The 17,281-nt window shown below is 41.0% G+C and overlaps 1 protein-coding gene across 2 annotated transcripts; it reads left to right on the forward strand.

The window, feature by feature from the left end:
* The first annotated feature begins 1,290 nt into the window (after positions 1 to 1,290).
* RNF138 (ring finger protein 138) lies at positions 1,291 to 13,117 on the forward strand. Of its 2 annotated transcripts, none has more exons than XM_027638731.1 (7): positions 1,291 to 1,753; positions 2,597 to 2,762; positions 4,269 to 4,384; positions 7,301 to 7,366; positions 7,871 to 7,976; positions 8,732 to 8,839; positions 10,257 to 13,117. In XM_027638731.1, exons 1-7 carry the CDS (start codon positions 1,641 to 1,643, stop codon positions 10,323 to 10,325), a joined length of 744 nt encoding a protein of 247 aa, XP_027494532.1. In that variant the 5' UTR covers positions 1,291 to 1,640; the 3' UTR covers positions 10,326 to 13,117. The 2 variants fall into 2 exon arrangements, with proteins under 2 accessions (XP_027494532.1, XP_027494531.1); XM_027638730.1 differs by having other exon boundaries at positions 1,298 to 1,753; positions 7,298 to 7,366.
* Positions 13,118 to 17,281: the final 4,164 nt, after the last annotated feature.

Raw genomic sequence — 17,281 nt, forward strand, 5'->3', positions numbered from 1 at the left:
AAGGAAACAGGGGAAGCCAAAGTGAACATCCATTTCTTTTCAGCCCTAACATTGGAACAGAAGTTGTGGATGCCTCATCCCTGGAAGTGTTCAAGGCCTAGTGAAAGGTGTCTCTGCCCATGGCAAGGGGAGTTGGAACTACATGGTCCCCTCTAACTCAAACCATTCTATGATTCTATGATCTTTGATACAGTGCAAGAGATCAGGCCTAGCCTGAAGCTTAGATTTATTATAATTACAACCTTCACTAATCAATATAATTGATATACTCTCTACAAATCCATTTCTTCTTAAAGCATTTCCAACATTTTGTTTGTTGTTCATATGCCAAGAGTTACGTCCAAATGTGGTCAGTGCTAGATGTGCTTAACAGGTCCAAAGTCTCTTCTACCTGGAGAAATCTAAGTAGAAACTATACTGCTAGATCGAGATTCTTAAAATTCCTTATTCTGGAAGAAAAGCGCACAGTCAGACCGCTGGATATTTTCTTTTCTTTTTTTTTTTTTTTTTGGTCAGGATCATTCAGGAGGTGGAAATCTTGCCCCAAATATCAGTAATACTACTAAAACTACTGCATAAAATCACCGCTAGTATCAGTCACAGAATCAATTAGGTTAGAAAAGACCTCTGAGATCATCGAGTCCAACCCATGACCGAACACCACCTTGTCAGCTAAACCATCACACTAAGTGCCCCATCCAGTCAGTCTTTCCTTAAACACCTCCAGGGATGGTGACTCCACCACTCCCCGGGACAGACCATTACAATGTCTAATCACCCTTTCTGGGAAGAAATTCTTCCTATTGTCCAACCTGAACCTCCCCTGGCGGAGCTTGAGGCCATTTCCTCTCATCCTGTCGCTTGTTGCCTAGGAGAAGAGATGGAACCCCACTCGGCTACAACCTCCGTTCAGGTAGTTGTAGGGCGATAAGATCTCCCCCGAGCCTCCTTTTCTCCAGGCTAAACAACCCCAGCTCCCTCAGCCGCTCCTCAGAGGACTCGTGCTCCAGCCCCTCCACCAGCTTCACTGCTGTTATCCGGACAAGTCGATCTAGAAACAAACGAAAAACAGGGCAGGCACGTTTCTTCCGTGCAGAAGACGACCGCGAACGCCGCCGTTTCCTCACTCCCCAGCCGCCTTCGGCAGGCCCCGGGCGGGCGGCGGGGCGGGCCCAGCGCGCTGGGCGGAGCGGGGAATCCTGCCGGACAGGGCGGAGCAGGGCCGCCCCGCCGTGTCGTGTCGTAGCGGCGCCTCCGGGCCGGGAGGCGATCGCCATGGAAACCCCGGCCCCGCCCCTGCCCCCCCGGGTGCCGCCGGGAGAGCGGCCGGAGCTCCCGCGTCCCTCCTACCCGAGCAGCGCCAGGTAGAGCGCGGGGCGGGGGCTCCCCCGGGCCGGGCGGGAGGAGGGGCGGCTGGCGGAGGGCAGGCCGGGCTCGCTCCGCTCCGCCGCTGCCGCAGCCCGGCCGGGATCCCACCCGGGATCCCACCCGGGATCCCACCCGGTGCCGGGTGCCCCCAGCGATCCGCCCCTGGGCCCCCGGCGGCGGCCCCCGGGAGCGGAGCCGGGCCCGCCTCAGTCCGCCGGGGCGGGGCTTGTCCCTCGTCCCCGCTCCTGCCGGAGAGGCCCTGACGTGTTGCCATGGCCGAGGGGGCCGCGGCGGCCCCGGCGTGCTTCAGCGAGGATGATTTTTACTGCCCGGTGTGCCAGGAGGTGTTCAAAACGCCCGTGAGGACCGCCAACTGCCAGCACGTGTGGGTATCCCGGCCCCTCGCCCCTTCCCAAGCCTTTTCCTCGCCTCCTCCGGCTCTCCGCCCTGTGCTCCTCTGCCTCCCCCCCGCTCGGACCCTCGGCCTGGAGCCTCTGGCTGTGAGGATGACGAGCCCAGTGCTGCCCCAGCCTCCCTTCGCCTCTTTCCTTTGTAGCCGACGAGGACCGGTCACTGAGGAAAAGCCCCCGCGGCGATCTGGTCGGTGGCGGGGGAGTTTCACTGCACCCTCTAACCTAACTCGCGGTTTTTTTCACTTCATGGTTTTCCTCGTTCCTTTTCGAACAAGGACTGTAGTATGAGTTGTTCTTTCTTTTCAGCTCGTCTATTCAGCATTTTTTTTTCCAGAGGGACGCTTGATTACAACGTGCTACTTCGTAGAAAAGCAAAATAGTTTTGGCAAACTGGTGCGTGAGGAAAGAGAGAGCTGCAAAAGCTGGTGGACTGAGGTCTCTGGAAACCCGTGCTGAATGAAGCTTTGCAGTGTTTCTGGTTCTGCTTAAGGACAATAAACAGGAATTCCTCTGATAAGATTGTCCAATATCACGTGCTTGCTGCACCATTTAATTTGTAATTAATGATCAGTCTGGTGTGCAGCCATACTAGTCAATAAATAATAAGGGCTTTACCTAAAGTGCATTGCCAAGTTCCCCTAATTTCCATATTCTTCGTCATAAGCACCATTGTTTCATTTTTCTTATAAAGATTTGTATTCAGTAGATCATTACTCTGATATATCTTTTTTTTCCTAACAATCACCTAGCTCTCTTCAAGGACAAAATATCTGTTCATTTTACTAACCTTTGTTTGTGGTAACTTTTTAATTTAGGTTTTGCAGGAAGTGCTTCTTGACAGCTATAAGAGAAAGTGGAACACATTGTCCTCTCTGCCGGGGGAGCGTGACTAAAAAAGAAAGAACGTATCCCAAAAGGGCTCTAGATGTTGAAAACAGTATGAAGAAAGCTTCTGGGGGCTGTAGATGCTGTGAGAAGCAGGTAGAGTAAAACTTTAAAAAAAAGTTGAATAAATTTTTCATATGTTTGTCCAGACACACTTTTAGTGTGTGCCATTCTTGTCTTGGGGCTAAAGAGCCTATAGCATTTTGAACTTAGCTTTGTATGGCTTGTGCATATGCTAGGCATGCAGTGCCTAGCTATACCCAACAGATGTAAACTGAAAGAGGATCTTGAATTGTCAGTAAAGGCATTTTTAGTGGAGTGCCAGTTTTTCCAAAAAAGAGATGGGAAAACTGGATGTAGCTATAAAACTGGCAAAAGAAAAGTTAGGGAGATGAACATGAAAGTTGCAGATACATGGAAAACCTCAGAAACTTTCAATATGGAGATGAAAGTGCTTAGAGCCTCTATAAAATTTAATTTAAAACAAATGGAAAAAGCGGCTTGATTACTTTCAGTGCACATACAATCCTACGTAACTTCCTCCTTCCCCATCAGCCTTTTTACATTCCCTTTGTTTCTCTTGTCAAGGGGTCATTATTTTCAGAACATTAGGTGAAATCTTGACCCCCCCCCCCCCTCAACCCAAGGCTAATCTTTCTTCTGGTATAAATGAATGCAGAATTTCAGCCACACATTTTGTTTGTAACAGATTGCATCGAACCCAGGTAGTTTTCATGTTTGTTTCGTTTCACTTGGGACTTACTTCTGCCAAAGTGAAGATTAGTACTGGTGGAAACCTCATCTGCTTGCTTTGTTCCATGAGAAGCGGGGAGAAAGAAACCGATAGGAAGTTAGTAAACTGGAAGCAAGAACCAAGCAAGAATTTTAATGGAATTCAGGCACAGGCATGTGAGATATGATCTTGTTCAGCCTCTAAGCCTGTGAGCACCTTTTGACAGTGCTGTTGGACCTGAAATTCTGATTTAGGGCATGTCCAACCGAGCTGTCTTCTGACAAATCTAAGCAACTTGTTGTCTTACCTTGAATTAAAGGTGGATAAGCAGCGTTAAGTTGGTGTTCGTTCACCTATTTTTTTGCCTCCCCTCTAAAAGAGAAAAGTAACACACCTAATGCAAAAAAAAAAAAAAAAAAAAAAAAAGTTCCTCTGCATGAGGTAACAGCAGGCCAGAGAAAGATGAAGGACCAGTGGTTCTTATCCCATCCTCATGGCCCCTCTCGTTGTAGCTCATCAGTTATTGATCCTGGACCTGGGAGGTGTAGTTTCAGTGAATTTGTTTCAGTTAAATGACATTTACTCACATCTTTCACCCCTGAGAGAGCCCTCAAATGCCTGGAGGAGTGGAGAGTGGCAGTGTTCTCCAGTCTCACAGAGTGACAGAGGCTCTAAGCAAAGAGGAATCAAAGATGTCCTGTTGGTGAAGAAAGTGTTCATGCTCAGAGGGGAGACACGAGTTCTGGTTTCTGCTGCATATGATGTCTACAAAATTCCTGCATGTCTTGCTTTCTGTTGGCAGAATTACCTCTTCCTTCTATCCTTGGATTGTTCAGTATGATTTCAGTAATTTGGCATTTCGTTTTCAGGTTAGATTTTCGTGGATGAGACAGCATTATAAAACCTGTAAGAAGTATCAGGATGAATATGGTGTTTCTTCAATTATTCCAAACTTACAGATTTCCCAAGATTCAACAGGGAACAGGTAATCAGGGTGTTCTGTATATAACAGTTCATCTTCTTTTTTCCCCACCCCCTCTGCCCATGGAAAGTATTTTTTTCCAGGGAATTCCTTCTTTTTGCAGTAATTATTGTCCATATTTTTGTGTTTCAAGTATGAGTTTTTCCAGGTCTTTTTCTTTATTCTTAGCAGGCAGAAGAAAACCTTTCTGCATGATGGCTTTGGAATGTCTTGTAGAGACTCTCCTAAAAAGTATTTGGTATTTGTAGCTTGCTTTCCTTGCCTTGACAGCATTTGAGCAGCTTACTTTGTAACATCTTTCATAATATTTACCTCCGGGGAAGTTCCTGTCTATATTTATTCCCCCTCCCCTTCCTAAGTTTGTTTTAGTGGCTATCCTGTTTCAAAACATTACTGTGCAAGCTTTTGATTTCTGATTGAATTTATTTTGAATAGATCTCTTATGAAATGTGTAAGGAACTCCAGTATGTTACACACCATAAAATCAAATGACACCACTTGTTTTCAGGCAGTAAAGCTAAAGAACTTTTTTTTTTCATACATTCTCACTGATGGTTGAGGTTGGGGATTTTGGGTTATTTTTTTAAGAACTTTTTTTACATGCTAGTTTTACAGAGCTTTTTTATATATATCCTGTCCTTTATTTAGTTTATTTTGCCATCAATTTTCTATTTTTAGCAGTCTGAACTTCTCTGTTTGGTTTTTAACCCATCAGTATATTGAAAGTCGAAGCTCTTACCAGAATTAGCTGCAGCAATGTTTCGCCAAAGTGTGTGGATATTATTATATCACTGTTTATTGAGTATGCAACAGTAGAATACCCATGCTTAGAATATCACAGATGTATAAAAGAATTTGTATAAATGTATATATAGATGTATAAATTACCTTATCTGTAACTGTAAATATTCGTATTCTTAGTAGGATCAGCATGTTTGGACAGTTTCTTCTGGCTTAGCTAGAGGTGCATATACAGTCAAATTTACTTTCTAAAATGTTCCTCTCTGTTACTTTTACTTTAGAAAATAAGTTTGTTTTGTGCTCAGCATAAGAAAACTTTCCTTGTTGTAGTTGAAAGTTGTAAATTATTTCTGTAAACACATGGCAGTTAAATCCTAAGTCAAAAAACTTAGGAAGTGCTACCTGTCTTACATTCATGTGGTTCATAATGGTTTTTGAGTTACTTGGCTGTCATCTCCATTACCATTCTTGTTGACTAAATGTTTGTTGTATTAGATACCATTTTCCTGTAAAGTTGTGTGATAGTCCACTGAGGATCACCGTGGTAACTAAATTATCCATGCAAATGTGATGCCAGTCTACAAGAAGGATCAGAAGAACGATGCAGGGAGCTACAGGCCTGTCAGACTGACCTCGGTGCTGGGGAAGGTCATGAAACAGATCATCCTGAGTGCCATCATGTGGCATGTGCAGGACAACCAGGGGATCAGACCCAGCCAACACAGGTTTACGAAAGTCAGGTCCAGCTTGAGCAACCTGATCTCCTTCTGTGACAAAGTGACCCTTAGTGGATGAGAGAAAGGCTGTGGATGTTTTCTATCTAGGCTTCAGTAAAGCATTTGACACTGTCTCCCACAGTACTCTCCTGGAGAAGCTGGCAGCCTATGGCTTGGACAGGTGCACTGTCCTCTGGGTAAAAAAAAGACTGCCTGGATGGCTGGGCCCAGAGTGTAGTGGTGAGTGGACTTACATCCAGTTGGCAGCTGGTCACTAGTGGTGTTCCTCAGGGATCAGTTTGGGGCCAGTCCTGTTTAATATCTTTATTGATGATTTGGATGAGGGCATCGAGTGCACCCTCAGTCAGTTTGCAGATGACACTGAGCTGGGTGAGAGTGTTGATCTGCTGGAGGGTAGAAAGACCTTGCAGAGAGACCTTGACAGATTGGATTGATGGGTTGAGGACAAACTGCATAAGGTTCAACAGGATGAAGTGCCAGGTCCTGCAGTTGAGTCACAACAGCCCTGGCCTCTACTACAGGCATGGAGAAGAGTGGATGTAAAGATGCCTGGAGGAAAGGGACTCAGATGCTGGTCAACAGCCAGCTGAACATGAGCCAGGAGTGTGCCAAGGTGGCCAAGAAGGCTAGTGGCATCCTGACGTGCATCAGCAATAGTGTGGCCAGCAGGACTAGGGAAGTGATTTTCCCACTGTGCTCAGCACTTGTGAGGCTGCACCTGGAATCCTGTGTTCAGTTTTGGTCCCCTCACTACAAGAGGGACATTGAGATGCTGGAGCGTGTCCAGAGAAGAGCAGTGAAGCTGGCAAAGGGTCTGAAGCACAAGTCCTATGAGGAGGGGCTGAGGGAGCTGGGGTTGTTTATCCTGTAGAAAAGCAGGCTCAAGTGGGACCTCATTGCTCTCCAGAATTACCCAAGAGGAGGTTGCAGTGAGATGGGGGTTGGCCTCTTCTGGCACGTCGCAAGTGAAAGGACAAGAGGAAATGCCCTTAAGTTATATCAGGGAAAGTTCAGATCAGATCCTAGAAAAGTTTTTTTTCCACTGAAGAGTGGCTAGGCATGGGAATAATTTGCCCAGGGAGGTGGTGGAGTTGCCGTTTCCGGAAGTGTTCAAGAGGTGTCTGAATATGCGTCATGTGGGGATATGGTTTAGGGTTGATTATGGTGGTGCTGAGTTGACAGTTGGACTAGGTAATCTTGAAGGTCTCTTCCCACCTTGATGATTCTGTGATTCTGTAAATATCTTCTGGACGTAATTTGATCTAAAGGAAAAGTTGTGAAAGTTAAAATATGTGCACTGTATGTTGATTTGATGTTTATGGGACTTGATGGATTTTTTTCCTCTCCCTCCCCCGTTACAGTTAAACTTTTAAAAATTTTGATAGTGGAGTAAAATACTCTCAATTTTCATCGCTGTTTTTTTTTTCTTTATTTAAAGTAGCAGAAGTGATGCAATATCTGATAATGGCGAGATGGCTAATAGTCAAATACTTCAAGGAGAAACAAGGTAGGCTGCTTTTTTCTCTATAGCTGTTACTAAAGTAGATCCAGATAGTCACAGTTCAAGCTTCTACTGACTTAAAAACAAAAAAACCCTCCACAAACACCTTCAGGAAGTTGTTTTAAAAAAATGCTATAGTTTCTTCTACATTTGCATGTATACATTAGAAATTGGGGTTTTTTTAGTACTTTCTGGAAGGATTTGCACTAAAAGATGTTATCAGAAAGTAAGAACAGGATGTAGCTGCAATTGGAACAAAAGAATTTTGGAACAAAAGAAACCCAGTTCTAAGAAGAATGCAGTTAGACCTACAAATACCTTAAAATTGCAAATTGGAAGTAGCACTGGAGCTGCATGAGATCTGCTGCTGTGTCAGTGAGGATGTGGGGTTTTTTTGTTGTTTTTATCAAAACAAGGGAAGACAATTAGGAGATAACAGATGAATTGAACTCTCTGTAACACTGCTTCTAAAACTCTTTTCTTTTTAATACTGTGTATTTCTATTTACAGTGGACACCCAACCTTCAAATGCCCTCTGTGTCAGGAAGCCAATTTTACCAGACAGCGCTTGCTGGATCACTGTAATAATAGACATCTTTATCAGATGGTTCCTGTGGTAAGTAGAGTTGCTTATGTATGTTTCTTAAGCTATTTTCATTATAATTATGTGGACAATTTTAAATGTGCAGTAGCTACTCTATATCTGTAACAGTCACTGTGGTCTGAGAAAGACAATATACTTCATGCAGTGCATTTGTCTTGAGGAGTAACTTTCACATGAAAACATTTCATGTCCAGCCTGGTGGTCCTAATGCATTTCTGATTCAGCTGTCTCATTTAACTTGATGTGAAACAAGCTCAGTTTTTGAACCTGATGCTTAACTCTTCTTAATTTAGTATTTCATATCTGTTTCTATAGAATCCCATATTTAATGTAACTGTTGTTTCATGGGAAACCTGCAGTTACTTGGAAAGTAATCTAGGATGTAATCAAAGGGTCTGAAGGAGAAAAATCTGTTTGGTTTTCTGCTTGATCAGCTCAATTGCATGAAAATTCTCCCAAAGAATAAGTAGGATGCAGTAATCACTTTCTTTTCTAAACTGACTGAATGTTGGGTGGACATGATAGTCTGCCATCCCTAAGAAAAACACTTCAGAAATCCAGCAAGTTGAAATATACGTTTTGAATGTTACACAGTTGAGGAAAAGTACTCTTGAGAACTATGATTTGATGTTAACATCTCTACTCTATTTTTGGTAGTGGATGAGTAATAAACTAGTTATTCTTGTAGAGCATGTCTTCAATGCATTCTGTATTACCAATAACCCTTTTTATTTTATTCTCTCTTTCTCCTCCCCCTCCCAATACAGATCTGTCCTATTTGTGTATCTCTTCCTTGGGCAGATACTAACCAGGTTACTAGAAATCTTGTTGGCCATCTAAATCTAAGACACCGGTTTGATTATGGAGAATTTGTGGTAAGCTTTTTCTTCTTTGATGTGTAGGGGAATAAATGGTAACTTTTTTTTTCTATAAATAAAAATGCTGAATAAAAAATCTGTACCAAACTTGTGCTCTGGACATGCTATGTTCCTGCTTTGTATGGAACTCAGAAGTAGACTTGTCTGTTCTTAAACTTTCTGCTCTCAACATGAAGCGCTACTGGGAATAGTTAAATTGCCCCAAACTGACTTAAACCTTTATCTTAGTATTCTCAGTGTGGACAATTTATTACTTTTACTGTGTTTATTAGAACAGTTTATTACTGCTGCTTCTAGGGAAAGTAAAATAGATGCTACTCTGTTTTACTGACATTATTGACCCTTTATGGCAGAAATTGCTAAATCATAATCTCAGGACTCAAAGTGCAGCTTGACTAGCTGGTATTGCTGCTACAACCTCTCTTCTGGTGTGTTGTGAGAGAGACTGAAAAGAGGTGTGTCATTAAGTTGGTGTTCAGGTTGCCTCCTTTCAGGCTGGCTGTCTTTGAGAAAATGACCTTGGAGTAGATGCAGAACTACATACACAGATATAGTCAGTGGTTGGTTCCTAAGTCAAGTCAGCCTGTTGGCTTGTGGGTTCAGAAAGCTGGAGAATTTGAGTTGTAGTTTCTGTAGAGTTTGACAGGCCTTGGGGTATGCTCATTAAGCTTTGTGTGGGACAGGCATAGTATTTGAGGCATAAGCAGCCTCAATGGTTCAAGATGGCAAAGGTGATATATATTGTTCTCTGAGTTGAGTGATCTGTGATAAAGGCATAAAGAGCTAGGAGTTTGATACAGGCAATTAGGCTCTTCACTGTGAGTCCATCTTGCATGTGTGATGACGTAAAACTGGTGATAGGAATTCTGATTTGGGGAAACTGCCAGAATTGCACTAAAAAGATGTATTACTCTGGCATGTTAGCAACCTGGAAGATAGCTTTGGAAAAGTAGCAGGATTAAACACATGTCTTTTGTGATGTGTGTTTGCTTTCTCATTTTAAGCAGTATATTCTCAACAATCTATGATTAGTGTTTGGGGATCACATTTTCTTTTCATTAATGGAGAATGTTATGGCTGGTTAGAAGCCCTGTTATAAGAATTGCATGACACAGTCAGCTTTCTGAGCTGACTGTTCCATAATGGAGTTGAGCCAGGGAGAGAAGATGGACCCTTCTGCTTAATGAGCCTTGTCCCACTCATCTGATTCTTCTCCTGTCTCAAGTGTCTCTTGGTATTTGGTTCAATAAAAGATACTGTGCAGCAGAAACAATCATCTAGTACACATAAAGATGAGGAGTCTTCATCTAGGTGCCAATTCCTATGTAAAAATGTGGAAGAGGAATAATTAAACTAATGATTGTGGTACATCTTGAGTATTTGTCCATTTTGATGATGTTTTCATTTTGTTTAGAATCTTCAGCTTGATGAAGAAGCCCAATACCAAAATGCAGTTCAGGAATCCTGTCATGTGAACTTTTAAAGCAGAGCCCCTTCCATCTTACTGATCATCTGCGAGAAAAATTACTTCTGTTGGTGATCTGAAGTGTATATTAATAAAAATGATATTCAGTAACTACTTTTCAGGCTAAACTTTTTTTCACACTCACAAGGACTTTTGATAAATGATTTTGCTGAAACTCGAGCTTGACATCTTTACCGAGATCTGTCCCTGTGGAATTAGGGACCTTTTTGGAACTTCTCGCTCTTGTCTTGATTTTCTCTAACCTTTACTACTCTGTTAATTACATGGTTTCTATGATTAATGTAGGATATTTTAATTCACCAGAAGCAACTTTGAAAGTATCTTTAGAAAGATATCAAGAATGCTCTGTTGCACTGTTGAGTTTGTTTTAAGTTCAGCTGTCTTCTAAGGTATCTATGAGATAATAATTTATTTTTTTTCTTTTCCTACCAAGGACAAATTTTATTTGATGTTGTGATTAATTTTTTACTGTTGCTATGTGACTGAAAATAACAACAGCTTAAAAAATTAATATATTTCTTTTCTACAGATTAACAATGCAGAGCAGGGCTTCTTTCACCTTTCATTGAGAAAGAATGATGCCATTGCCTATGAATAATTACATCTATTTTTTCCGCTTTTGGAGCATAACTGAAATAGAATGCTTGCTTACTAATGTGATGAGTGTGGAGTATTCCTAATACTCCCAACTGCTAAGGAAGATGACATATTTTCTGAGCGATTCTGATGATATAATTTCTGAGCAAAGATGACATGCAAAAGTTATACTCTTTTGGCCTCTGACTGTGATCAGATAGTTTTTCATTTTGTTGGAGCTTTTTAAGAACTCCTGTTGTTGCATTTGGAATTGAATTTTTGGTCTGTCCTGTCTTTCATGGAAGGTTGTGTAGCTAAATAACTAATTGGCTTCACACCTACCAACACTCAGAAACAAACTTGTTTATTTTGACACAACTGTTTAAAACTTGTACATCTCCTGCATCTGAAGGCTTGAAAAAACAGTTCAGAAGAAAAGACTTGCTCTAAAATAGTTACCAACACAGTTTAAGAGCTCCTATTTTAGATTTCCACATTCCCAGCAAGACCATTGTTAAAATCAGAGAAAATAGAGCAAAAATGCAATTTTGACTTTAAATGAAAAATCCATTTGTAAAAGAGTTTTAAGATCTTTTATTTAATGCTAAAGGGGAGGAGGGGAAATAAGGTTGCACAACATACATTATGGAGGTTTAAACAGAGACTGTTCTTGAACATATACCATTTAGGTATAGGACTCTTTATCCTGTGTTGCCATCACCCATTGTCAAGCTATTGTTCTTATTGAGTGTTGCATATGTAGTGGAAAACATCCCCAGTAATTTTCTTAGTCTAGTTGGTGATTTATGTGTAGTAATCAGTTGTGCAGCCAAAGTACAATCTGTTTCTTATGCCCTGCCTCCCGTTTGGGCTCCAAACAGAGGGTTTGATTATTCTTTGAATGCTGGGATATTTCATATTCCAAAACTGGTAATGTTGAAATGCCTCATTCTGCAATGTACTGGGTTTCAGAACTGAATCTTAGTTCTGCTTTATTGAGTGTTGGAACTAAACCAGAATACGTTGTAACTTGACTTTTCTAGCTTACATTTTTAAGAGTGTAAAACATTCCTGAAAGGCATTGCTGGCTGAAGTACAGAGAAAGTTGTCCATTTCAGAAATGGCTGAATGTTATATCCTTTTTATAACAACCTAAAAGTTCTTGCATTTTGTTACCATCTTACTGCAGTATTTTGACAGCACACCACACTTTGATGTTGTATTCCAACTTCCTATTTGCCCCCATACTCTTGTCTGTGTATTCTCACTTGTCTGTCAGCTCTAGTGCTTGTGTGACCACTTGAAGTGGTTCACTGATCCAACAGGAAAGATTATTTAGATTTTTACTTTTGCTCTCTAAAGCCAGCTATGAGACAGTGCCTGTGAGACAGAAATGAAGTTCAAGGTAGCCTGATGCTAAAGTTTTACCTTTTTGAAGTGAAAATACATACTGTGGTGATTTATTACTGCATACATTTCCTAAGGAGTTTTAACAGTTACATATAAGTTTAGTTAATGTTTTTAGTTTCAATAAAATATTTATATGATCTGGCAATAAATGCCTACAGCCAATACAGATTCTGAATGCCTCATGGACACTGGAACTAGTTATTTTTATTACTTGAATATATCTTGAGAATTGCAAATTAAATGACATCTGTTTTAAAACTCTGGGAAGCAATTTTTTATAGCAATAATTAGTTGTCACTTGATGAGTAGTTGCTGAGCATTTTAGTCATGTTTAAATGTTGAGAGACTTAAATACACATTTTAAAGCAACAAATGTGTATTAAAGCAATATAAAGAAAAACCCTTGCAAAATGTTTATCCTCTTTATTTAAAATCTGTATTGGCAGGCGCAGCCTTGCTTAGGATTTTGTACTTTTAATATGAAGAGATTGCATCCAATACATTCACTAGGTAAGCGTTTAATGAAAATTAAACTATTTAAATATGTTGCTACTGGTCATGATCTTTCTCACTGAAACTCAGACATGCACAAAAAGCTGTGTATATATGATGGGTGATGCTCAGAACGTGCGATCTTTACTAGAAGATTGCTGTTAAACAATGTTTTCATGTTCACGTTGCATTATGTATGGTTTCAATATGTTATTATGTTTGAGTTGTACCTTCTGTTTTTTCTCCTATTAAAGTATTTTATTTTCTGTTTGTCTTTTTGTTGCATAATAAAGATGATCAGTTCCCTTGGTGCTACTTCTTCCTTTTCAGCTGCTTTCTCAAACTTAAGTATGTGGTCAGTTGTATGCCTTCACAATGTGAATTATTAGAATGGCGTGTGTCTCCTGGAACTGATGAGTTGTGACTCATCATCCGTCTGTGGGCTGACAAGTTACCTTATATCATATCTTAGGTATTTCCAGAAAGCAGAAAAAAAGATAAGTTGGCCAAAATTTACTTTTTACTTCTTTTCTCCCTTCCATGTTTGTATGTTGCTGTCCCATGTCATGTTAATAGAGAAATAATGAGAAATAACAAAAGGAGAGGGAAAGAGGTATATAGCACTTGGGGCCATTAGCAAACCTTGTTATTTAAAGGTAGATCTACTGAGAAGAGTTAATGCTTTTCTGAGGAAAGAATTGTCAGTAAGTTTGGACTGGTTGCAAGATGGCAGCTAGATGATTTATCCTTCTGCCCTGTGTTTTTGAACTGAAAAACCCTTTGGTTACTTCTTGTGCTTTTACATTCTAAGGACATACAGATGATACTACAGTTAGGAAATTGATTTAATGTGTTATTTTGAATGACAGAAGTCTAACAAAGTTACATAAACTTCCTTTTCGTTAGTTTATTCTTTCCCCATAGAATCTAATTTTGTGATCTCTAAGTAAACCACTCTATCTCCTAAATCTGTTTATAAGCCCTTTATTAGAGATTTCATTTTATTTTACCACAGCAATTCATATTTCATTACTTAGAGAGAATGCACTCCATGTGTTCAGTTCTCATTGGCAGTATCTGAGTTATAGGATACTTGAGCTCTGTAAAACTGCCCTTTGTCCTGCTCCAGTTTGAAGCCAGGGCTTTATTCCCAGGGAAGGAGGGGGACTTTTGTGCACCCAGGTCATCTTCTGACAGGTAGTCAGGGCTAGAAGGTTTTATTTGGGAAGCATTCCTGGGTCCTTCTTTTTAGATTTGACTTTTCAGTCTAGTGAGATTTGCATACGAGTGTCCGTGAGGACTGTGCTGTGAGAGAGTCTGGGTAGTGTATTTTTTATATCCTTTATTTTTTGCAGAAACAGACACTGATTCGTGGACACTGTTAAGAGAGAGATGTGCACTTTGCCATGTCTGGTAAACACTGTGCCATTTGTGAAATGACTGCAGTACCTGGCAGCCAAGGTTGGTTTATTGCAGGCAAGGAGAGCTACAAAAATATTTGATAAAAGCATCTTCAAGTTTCTTCTAAAATTGGAGAAACTAGCAATGAGAGGGCACAAAAACTACTTGGTCTGTACAGTACACATTTGCTTTAGAGATCAGGTTTCTTTTGTGTGTGTTGTGGCTGTGTTTGAAAACACATAGGTGTCAAGATTCAGGGTGCCTGCAATGAGAAGGCTTTTCAATAATGTTAATACTACCCCTTCCCAGTGATTTACCAGAGCAAAGCATGGACTTTCTTCTTTCATGAATAAAGTAGGTCTGTACTGTTTCTCATATTTCTCAAATTCTAGGTCTGCTTTGGGAAGGACCAATTTTCACCTCTTCATTTTCTAGCTCTAACCAGCCTTATTCTATCTGTAACAATTTTTTCCCCCTAGTCATATATCTCTATCTTTATGGACATGATAAGGAAAGAGCTAGGAAAGTGAATTTTATGTTTATTCCCCCACCATTCCGCAAACTGTTAGAAAATTGCACGGGGGAAGTCATCACTGCCACATGCATTCTATGGAAAGCATCTAATTCTGTTTTAAATCTGTGCCTTAAGTACTCCGTATACATTTAGGATTCATTCTTCTGCTCTGTGAAACTAGGTTATTTCCCAGGGCTTAGAATACTGTTTTTATGGGGATGCCTAGTCACTGGGAAAAGTGCTCCTTGCTCTTACTTTATATTCTTTCTCTACTGTTGTGTTTCTGTCTCTTTTTTTCATAGAATAGCTCGTGTTAGAAAGGATCATCTGATTCCAACCCCTTGCCATGGGCAGGGACACCTTCCCCTAGACCAGGTTGCTCAGAGCTGCATCCAGCTTGGCCTTGAACACTTCCAGGGATGGGGCATCCACAGCTGCACAGGGCAACTTGTTCCAATGTCTCACCACCTGTTTTCCTCTCTGCGCATTTCCCTACAGCAGTTCTCCTAAATTTACACTGTGTGTTTCCCTCCCACTCCCTTTTCTGTCTTTTAATACAGTCAGCAATTAAATCGGTACGATTATATTACTTGGCTACTAATTATTGTTTCATATTCTGTATGTTTTATAAGCTCCTCTGGCTGTGCCCTTAATATGGGGCTGGTGTGGGCCTCGGGGGTAAATACAGTAACTAAGAAGCTTAGCACCAATAATTTCCAGAGTTCTCCAGACATGTTTACTTCTATGGCTGGAGGAGTTTATATTTCTCAGAATGTGTTTGCACTTGGAAAGAATCTGGAAGTCTTACCAGTCAGATCTTACTGCATTTAAAAGCATTTACTTCGTTGTTTTCTTTAGGAGGAGGATCTGTTTTTGGATTGAAGAGATTAGGATGAGGTTTAAAATTAAAAACATCTCACAAAGACCAGTTCTTTAATGGTAACAGCACTTTCTTTTCAGAAAACCTTTCATTAGGTTCTCTGTTTTTGCAGGTATAGACTGAAGAGCGTGGGATGGTTTTTCTCCAGCGTAACTGCCGTGGCCCCAGTGCTATAGAGGGTGAGATTCAGGTGCCACCTCGGTTGTGAGACTGATCAAACCTGAGTATTTTCTTTCATGAATTTTCCTTCTTTCATAATTCAAACCACAAGAGGGCACTGAATATTCTTGGGAACTCTAAATAAGTATTTAAGGGTGATAATTCACTAAGTAGTTGTACTCCAAGACACTATTAGATACGGGGTTTCTATCCAGATGTTTAATAAATCTTTTATGATATTTTTTGGGTTAAGAGTCTGGCTGGGCTCATTCCAATCTAGAGAAAGAGAATATTTCTGACTTTAGAACGTCAGACTTCTGTGCTTTATGATCTGTGGCAAGTAAACAGTGTTCCCCCAGAACTCCACGCTGGGAAGAATGGAGTGCTCCCCAGTTCACGAGTGAACGTAAAATGTTATACGTTCGTACATTTAGTTGCTAGACCTTTCCTTCCCCAGGGGCGTTCTCCAGAGGTCTTTAAAGCTAAGGCGCTGTAGTGCAGACGGGAGTCACAGGGGGGCAGCTGAGGACTGATGGATTCTGTGAGAGCTACAACGGGGGTAGTGCTGAATTTTGAGTTCTTGCTTTCTGAAACTGCACACGTCATCGCCCTCGCCAGTTCCCTCTGCTGCGGTGGTGAGGTCCACCCGGTGCCCAGTACAGGTGTGCGGCGTTATCTATTCACGCTAGTTTGGGGTTGCTGCAGTTCTTGGGTATGAAGAGAGGAATTCTCCTAGCTAAGGCTTATCTCTGTCATCTGACAAAGAGCTAAGTATCCCTAGAGTAGGTTTCTGCAGTGGCATGATATCTAGTGGCCAGCTACAGCCACTTTAGTAGATGCCTGTCAGTGGCAGCTTGTTTCACGCTGTAATCTGATTCATATTTACTGTGAAATATGTTTGTGTAAAAACATGTCAGACGTGATTCAGATCCCTGTGAGAGGGAGAGAGTTGTGACTAGTTATTTAATTTATGAGATATTGTTTTCTCACGCACACACACAAAATAATGATTAAAGTATGTCTGAAGTGGCAGTGGGCAGAATGGTATGCAATGTTATACCCAAGCTTCTGCTGTTTGCTTTTCAACCTTGCTTTTTAATTTAGCTATAGTTAAGCAATGTGGAAAAACTGAAAGTCTGCTTAATTTTTTTTTAATAAACTCTCAATCAAAGCAAACCTGTCTTATTTGCTCCTCTGCAAGCAGATGGAACACTTGTATTTGATATCTGGCGTAATTTTCGCTTTCTTATATGTCCCACATGACACTTACTAGGTTTGTAAACACTGGAGTTTTCTAACTTGAAATATTCAGGTGTTCAACTTGAAGCATTTTGCATTTGGTTGAGGGTCTCTTATCTTGCAGATTTATCTAACAACTCTTATCTTCATTGGTGCTTTTGCCTCATCAGCCAAAGAGATACTATTACAGTGTTATCTTGGTTTGGGAGATAACTGAAAAAGTGAAACTAATTTGTGTAAGATAATGCAGAAATCTTGAGACAGGGCAAGGACAATCCACTA

This window comes from Corapipo altera, unplaced genomic scaffold (assembly GCF_003945725.1).
Source record: "Corapipo altera isolate COAL_440 unplaced genomic scaffold, ASM394572v1 49, whole genome shotgun sequence".
In the NCBI taxonomy this organism is placed as follows: domain Eukaryota; kingdom Metazoa; phylum Chordata; class Aves; order Passeriformes; family Pipridae; genus Corapipo; species Corapipo altera.